General features: G+C 41.1%; 2 protein-coding genes across 2 annotated transcripts; both read right to left on the bottom strand.

Annotated features, from left to right (window-relative positions):
- Positions 1-1,523: 1,523 nt before the first annotated feature.
- Positions 1,524-2,943, bottom strand: LOC138907988 (uncharacterized). Its single transcript, XM_070198616.1, has 2 exons — positions 2,816-2,943; positions 1,524-2,007 (listed from the first exon to the last, which is right to left on the bottom strand). The coding sequence occupies exons 1-2, from the start codon at positions 2,941-2,943 to the stop codon at positions 1,524-1,526; spliced, it is 612 nt and encodes a 203-aa protein (XP_070054717.1).
- Positions 2,944-6,371: 3,428 nt separating this feature from the next.
- LOC104101211 (cytosolic sulfotransferase 5-like) lies at positions 6,372-7,660 on the bottom strand. Its single transcript, XM_033657399.2, has one exon. The coding sequence runs from the start codon at positions 7,545-7,547 to the stop codon at positions 6,564-6,566; it is 984 nt and encodes a 327-aa protein (XP_033513290.1). The 5' UTR covers positions 7,548-7,660; the 3' UTR covers positions 6,372-6,563.
- Positions 7,661-7,943: the final 283 nt, after the last annotated feature.

Raw genomic sequence — 7,943 nt, 5'->3', positions numbered from 1 at the left:
GTGAGCCCCAAGGAGATACACTCGGTCGGATGAAACCTTTTCTCTAGCAAATCCCTTAATTGTTCCTTTAGCTCTTTTAATTCTGTCGGCGCCATTCTATAAGGTGGAATGGATATAGGCTGCGTGCCTGGTATCACATCAATCCCAAAATCAATCTCCCTGTCTAGAGGAATTCCAGGGAGCTCATCCGGAAAGACATCGGGGAATTCATTCACAATTCGTACAGATTCAAGGGTAGGCACCTCAGCAGTGGTGTCCGTAACTCGGACCAAATGATAAATACACCCCTTTCTGATCATCTTCGTGGCCTTAAGGTAAGAAATAAACCTACCTTTTGGCATAACATTATTCCCCTCCCACTCAACAACTGGCTCGTTAGGAAACTCAAGCCTCATAATTCTGGTTCGACAGTCGAGTTTGGCAAAACATGAATAAAGCCAGTTCATTCCCATTATTACATCAAAATCAATCATCCCCAGTTCAATGAGATCAGCCATGGTATCCCGACCATGCACCGTGACAACACAATCTCAATAAACCTGCGCGCTCGTAATAGACTTACCAACCAGAGTAGATACAGAGAACGGCTCATGAAGATGTTCCGGTTCTATCCCGAAGCTCGTAGCAACATAAGGAGTAACATAGGACAAAGAAGATCTGGGATCAATAAGGGCATACACATCATGAGATTGAACAGTCAATATACCTATGACGACATCTGGGGAAGCCTTTGCACTCTGTCGACCACTCATAGCATAGAACCGACTGGGTCCTCCCGAACTCTGTACACCACCCCTAGTTGCACCACGCCATGCGAGTGCTGGAGAGCCTCGATCTGGAGGGGGTGCAGAAGATGTAGCAGTTGTAGGACTGGATGACTAAGTTGTGCCCCTGCCTGCACCTTGACGGGATGCACGACACTCCCTCTGAATATGGCCTCTCATTTCGCATCCGTAACATACTGGCATGTCTAGGTAGCAGACTCTTGAATGTATCCTCCCACACTTAGGGCTTGGGGCCCTCTGCTGCTGGAATCTCCCTCCTGATCGGCCCTGATGGTGGGACCCCCTACTGCCCTGACCGGGCCTAAAGTGACTCCCATGCTGCTGACTGTGCCTTGATGGAGGGGAACTAGCTGAAGACTGAGCATAAGACTGGGACGGCCCTGATGATCCTCCCCGAAAAGCTGATCTCCCACCTCCAAATGAATCCCCAAGGTTGCCCGTTGATCGAGCCCTACTACTACTTTCCCGTTCCATCCTGAGCTTTAACTTTAGAGCCTCCGTAGCTTGGGCAAACGCCACCATCTTTCCATAGTTCATGTCAGAATTTAGAGCAGCTGTGGCAGCCCCATTAATAACCAAAGAGCTAAAGCCCTGCACAAATCGACGCACCCTAGCCTCCATAGTCGGCATCATATGAACATCATACTTTGACAGGCGCACGAACTCCATGTGATACTCCCACACACTCTTACTACCCTGTTTAAAGGTCTCAAACTCCACAGCACCGGCTGCCTTAGTCTAGGCAGGCAAGAAATAGTCTATGAAGGCATCCGCGAACTTACTCCATCTCGCCGAAGGGCTCCCATCCTCACGGGAATCCTCCCACATCTCAAACCAGGAGTATGCCACCCCTTCCAGATGATAGGAGGCCAACTCTACTACCTCTATCTCCGTAGCACGCATAACTCGGAGAGTCTTATGCATCTCATCAATGAAATCCTGAGGGTATGCCCCGGGATCAGTATCTGTGAACACTGGAGGGTCTAACTGAAGGAACCTATTTATCCTGGAACCGTAAGAATCTCCTTGCAAGCTAAATGAGGTGGGTGCAACATTTGACCTCTGAGCCTGGGAAGCTACAAACTGAGTCAGCATCTGAATAGCTCCCCTAAGATCCCCATCAGAAATACTGGGATCGGGAGCTGGGGCGGGAGGTGGAACAGGTATATCGGTGGGAGGGATTGTGGCACCCTCCGCGGGTGTAGGATCTAGGTAGTCTGTTCTAGAGTAGACGAATCAGGCAGTGTGATAGTAGGGGGATTATCCTCACCCGCATTATCAAGTAGGGGATCAACAACCACTCATGGGGTGGCATTGGCTTCTTGGCCAATTCTCGCTCTCTTCTTAGGTGCCATTTACTGAAAGTTAGAACAATGCACGAGTTAGAGGAAAACAACCTTACATTCCGCTCTATCGCACGATATAGAACAACAATGAAGGGTATCATTCCTAAATGTCCAAGTAGCCCCCTAAATAGATGTGGTCGATAACACACCGATAAGAAGGGCTCTACTAGACACAGCTTCAATACATCCTAGGACACTTTAAAACCTTAGGCTCCGATACCAAGTTTGTGAACCCGCGACCGGCGCTCAACTGAGTGAACCCAGTCGAGCAAGACTATTAAACCTTTCCTACCCGACTCATTCATAATCCAAAAAATGAACGCATCACCATTTGTTAAACAGGGGACAGATCAATTATATAAATATATATATAAACATTGCTAGTTCATTTTTCCTTATATACATTATGTCATAGTTAAGTTTCCAAAAGCACATACGGTTTACAATTTAGTGGAAAAGAGTTTCAAAATACAACTTGATCCAATGACCACCCCGACATTCATACATGACCCACATAAACGTCTACGGAGCCTCTAAAGGTACAAAAAACCAACATGACAATGACGGCAACAAGGCCCCAGCTATATCTCAAAATGTGAAAACTTATACAAAAGAAGAACGACATGACCCCTGGAAGAAATAGGGCTCACCAAGACTGTTGTGAGGAGAGAAAGAGAGCCTTACCGGGCGCCCAAGGCAGGGGACCAATGATGTCCATTCCCAATTTCTTGAATGGCCAGGGTGACAAGACTGAATGCAGTGGTTCCCTGGGCTGATGGAGTATCGGAGCATGCCTCTAACATTCGTCGCATTTTCGCACGAACTCCTTTGCGTCTTTTTCCATGTCGATCCAGTAGTAACCGGCTCTGATTATCCTCTGAACCAATGACTCGACACCTGAATAGTTCCCGCAGGTGCCCTCGTGGACTTTTCTCAAAACATACTCGGTGTCTCCCGGTCCCAGACATATGGCGAGTGGGCCATCGAATGCTCTTCTAAATAGGGTACCATCTTCGGACAAGCTGAACATGGCCGCCTTCGTACGCAGAACTCTCGATTCTTTAGGATCCGAGGGAGGTTTTCGGTCTTCAGGTAATCTATGTATTTGTTTCTCCAGTCCCAGGTTAATCTTGTTGAATTTATCTCGGCATGGCCTTCCTCTACTACCGATTTCATGAGTTGTACGACCGTTCCCGAGTTGAATTCATCATCGTCGACTGAAGATCCCAAGTTAGCAAGAGCATCGGCTTCGCTGTTTTGATCCCGAGGTACATGTTGTAAAGTCCATTCCCTGAACTGAATTAATGTTACTTGTAGCTTATCCAGATATCTTCGCATTCGTTCCTCTTTGACTTCGAACATTCCACCAACTTAGTTCACCACAAGGAGAGAGTCGCACTTAGCTTCGATCACCTCGGCCCCCAGGCTTTTACCCAGTTCAAGACCTGCAATCAAGGCCTCATACTCGGCCTCGTTGTTAGTCAATTTTACAGTTCTAATAGATTTCCTAACTACATTACCCGTCGGTGGTTTCGTCACGATGCCAAGTCCGGACCCCTTTGCATTAGAGGCACTGTCCATAAAGAGGGTCTAGATTCCGGAAGAGGTCCCCGAGTTCAACAACAATTTCTTCTCGACCACAGGAATTAGGGCCGACGTGAAGTCGGTCACGAAGTTCGCCAAAATTTGAGATTTGATGGTGGTTCGGGGTCGATATTCGATGTCATACCCACTTATCTCCACGGCCCATTTGGCCAATCGTCCCGAGAGCTCGGGCTTATGCATTATGTTTCTTAAGGGGTAAGTAGTTACAACACATACGGGATGACATTGAAAATACGGTTTTAGCTTCCTAGAGGTGCTTAGCAAAGCGAGCACCAATTTTTCTAGGTGAGGATACTTAGTTTAGGCCTCGCCTAGAGTTCTGCTAACATAATAGATAGGAAATTGCATACCTTCCTCCACCTGGACTAGGACTCCACTTACCGCTACCTCGGATACGACTAAGTACAGGTACAACTGTTCGTTTGCCTTCGGAGTATGAAGCAAAGGTGGGCTTAAGAGGTACCGCTTGTGTTCCTCCAGGGCTTGTTGGCACTCCGGGGTCTATGAGAAGTTATTCTTCTTCTTCAATAGTGAAAAGAACCGATGGCTCTTATCAGAGTACCTCGAGATGAATCGACCCAAAACGGCTATGCGTCCGGTTAACCTTTGAACGACCTTGACATTATCCACAACGGTGATGTCCTCGATGGCCTTGATCTTATCGGGATTGGTCTCGACTCCCCGTTATCTTCAATCCCCCTTTGTTTGGGTTTCTTGTTAGATTTTTGGGTTCCATACTTATAGGGACTCTAGTTTTTACTTTATTCTAGTAATCTCTAGTTAATGTTTTGCGATCAAATTGAAATTAGGGGTTTTCAAACCGAACCGGAAAACCGCACCAAACCGAAAAATCAAATTAAACCGATTAAAAAATCCGATTAGGTTTGGTTTGACTTGGTTTGGTATTGAGTAAAAATATCCGAACCAAACCGACATATAAATATATAATTTATATATAATATTTTTAAGATTTTATATTGAATTTTTTTTAAAGAATATTGAAATATTTGGGATCCTCTCATGTGTTAACCTTGAAAGCGTACATTAACGAAAATTATTCTTAGACGACTAAGAAAATAACTATCATGTGTTACTAAAAAAATTCTCCCATTAAAATATTTTAATAGATCATATGTTTGTTAATTTTTTTAATATTTACTAAACATATATTCACTTATCAAAACTTTATCTATAAATTTAACAAAGTAAGATTAGAATAATATTCATGTAACAAAAAAACCCGAAAACCCAACAAAATCGAATCAATCCAAACCGATATAATTAGTTTGGTTTGATTTTGATAAAAACCGAACTAACCCGGTGCATGTAAACCCCTAATTGAAATAAGTAGAGTTGATGATGCTTTTCATATAAGCTATTTAGCCTCCTCCTCACTTCCTTTTTCTGTCTACGTTTACTTTGAGTGGCAATTTGATGCTGCGTACGCCCTATTTCTGCAATATTATATATTATATTTATATTTATATATATAAATAAACAAGAACCCCTCACTGTTTAAATAAAAAATAGCCGGATTATATGTATGGTCCATGGTTTAGCCGGGGTGTATATATGGTCCATGGTGTTGGGTGTTAGGTTTTTATCTAAAGAGTGTGAATGGGATTTTGCACTTCTTCATGGCCTCATTTTTCAGGGAGAATTTGAACACTTTTGTTTCTATTCCTTATGCGAGGAATTAATTCGTTGATTCGAAATTATTTTCTGTTTTGTTTATTGAACTAATATTTTTTAGCTTTTCTGATTATTTGATTTTGAATACAACTATTTTAACACATACTTAGTATATAAGTGATATATAATTTATGCATATCACCCCTTATTTATATATATAAAGTTCTCATATATAAATTACATTAGTATATTAGCATTGGATTCTCATTCAGAGATGTTTAGAGAACATGGATGTTTTTCTTTGAATAGAGAATAGAGATGTTTCTCTAATGTAACTTTGCGTTGGCTTAAAAAAAAAAAAATATCAGCATTGGCATGCGCTTCTACAAAGTTTTAAATGGACGGGGTTTAGCATTAATTTCTCTTTGTTCCAATATTATTCTCCAATGTATACGGCGTAATGTGATGAGTAAATGACCTTTACACAAATAGTCGGTCATATTAATTATTTTTTTTTTTTAGTTATATACATAAATTATACATTAATTATATATAATTATACACGTTCAATACATAAATTATATATATTTTATACTTTCACCGGCTATTTTTAGTTTAAGTTATTGGGTGAGCGGCTATTTGGGTTAATTTATAATATAGGAACGAAATCACAGATATAATTTATCACCTCAGACTATGTAGGCTCAAAATCACAGATATAATTGGGCCTGAGCCCGTGAGGCTGTGACAGTCAATAGGTTTGTAATCTCTTACAATTACTGGAAAGCACACATCAGCCAAATTTGCTTTTGCGGCTAAAAGCAGCTTTTCAAAAAGTAGGTTAACTTCCCACATAAACTTTAACTTATTATGGACGCATACATATATTTACTTCATTTGTGACTGAAAAAAGTTCTTATTGTTAACGTGCAGAAGTTAATCAGAAATACACACATAATCAAGGTTTAAATAAAAAAAGCGAAGAAAACTGAAAGGAGGAGGAGAAGGAAAAGCAAAAGAAACACATAATTATAGTGAGTTACAAGATTGGAAAATCCAAATAGTTATGCCTCCAATAACCAGGCACGCCTGCTCTTGAACAAGCAATGTATTCAGGAAAAAGAGAAAACAGAGCAACAGGGTAATTTGTTTCTGCTTTTTAAAAAGGAATGAAGAAAAAACAAACAAAGATGAATCAATTCTCGAACTCTAGTCCAGATCCTTGGAACTTGAGGAGTGTAGTTTTGTTAATCCGATCTTCCATTTCAGGAGTCAAGTAATTCTTCCAATCCCCAACCATTCCTTTCCTAAAATAGCTACTGTTTGGTACTCCATAAATTACAGAACCATTTTTGTTCACTTCCAAATTCCTCAACCTCTCCAAACTGCACCTCCACACAACTTTGTCAACATCTTCTTCCTTCTCAAATGGCTTCCCAAGAAACAAAGCCAGTTTCTTCACTTGCTCTTTAGGATCCTTTAACATCTCTTCATATTTCAAGAACAGTATTTTCTCAGGCCTCTTCTTACTTTCCAACCAATATCCCAAAACATTTTCGAAATACGGCCCGTATTGATGAACCCCTGTGCAGAATTCCTCAACTGTCTTTTCCAATGGATAGGGTTCTTGATTTGGCTTGAAAATGGAGTTGAAAAAATGCCATAAAGACACCAACGTGTCTTTTGGGTTCCGGGCTATGCAAACAATCTTGCCATTGGAATTCTTGACAGAATCAGGAAGAAAACTGAAAGGCAAATGGGTGTGAAAAAGTCTTGGAGATGGCATAGCATACAAATCAGGAGTTGGTTTTGTAGAGTAAATAGTGGACTCTATGGTCTGAACATGAAATTGAGGATTGTCCTTAGTTAAGAGATCTTCGTTTTCAGGAATATTAATGTTCTGGTGCAAGATGCATAGACAAAGAGCTTTGAGCCAAGTAGTACCTGTTTTGGGAGCTGATGCTAAAATAACGTCGTCGTCTTTAGATTGGAAGCTAGAGTTGAATTTCATTGCACATTTGATAAGGCCAGGCTCGAACCAAAAATCTTGCCATTTTCGGATTTCCATGACATCCCAAAACAGCGCATTTGGTAGCTCCTTAATCATAGCATCTTCACACCCTTCTAATGAGTTCTTAGAATCTGTGATAGTATTAGAGTTTGTTTCTTGAGCAGCCATTGATTGGAGTTAAAGTTGTTAGTCACATAGTAAAACCTAAACTTTATATAGAATGGCTGCTGCAAAAAAGAAAACTTTGGATTCCCTAAATAGGATGAGTCGACGAGAAATTTGTCTTAACGTGGAAATATTTGTTTATTAGTCATAAGGAGAAATTGTTTAGTAATTAAATATGTACGAGTCAATTTGATTTCTGAATGCTACGTTGAAAACTGTCTTGCTTTCTGTGTCATGAATCCTTGTGCACCTGTACCTGCAGGTCTAACCAAAAAAAATCTCATATTTGAGTAATAAAGAAAAGAAGATACTGCAAGTAATTAACACTCAGCATCTGAGCCGCGTACGGCGTTGGGGCGAGGACAATGTAAAACATATTTGCAATATTACACCAAATTA

Source organism: Nicotiana tomentosiformis, chromosome 3 (assembly GCF_000390325.3).
Source record: "Nicotiana tomentosiformis chromosome 3, ASM39032v3, whole genome shotgun sequence".
Lineage (NCBI taxonomy): Eukaryota > Viridiplantae > Streptophyta > Magnoliopsida > Solanales > Solanaceae > Nicotiana > Nicotiana tomentosiformis.
The sequence above is the reverse complement of the archived record's forward strand: the minus strand, read 5'-3'. Positions and strand labels throughout refer to the sequence as shown.

What these genes read in the sequence shown, in the direction of transcription:
- LOC138907988 (XM_070198616.1), bottom strand. Translation starts at nt 2,943, where the DNA reads ATGCGACGAATGTTAGAGGCATGCTCCGATACTCCATCAGCCCAGGGA. An exon ending in TCCCCTGCCTTGGGCGCCCG is followed by an intron (nt 2,008 to 2,815) that starts GTAAGGCTCTCT and finishes CGTCTACTCTAG; the next exon opens with AACAGACTACCTAGATCCTA.
- LOC104101211 (XM_033657399.2), bottom strand. Translation starts at nt 7,547, where the DNA reads ATGGCTGCTCAAGAAACAAACTCTAATACTATCACAGATTCTAAGAAC.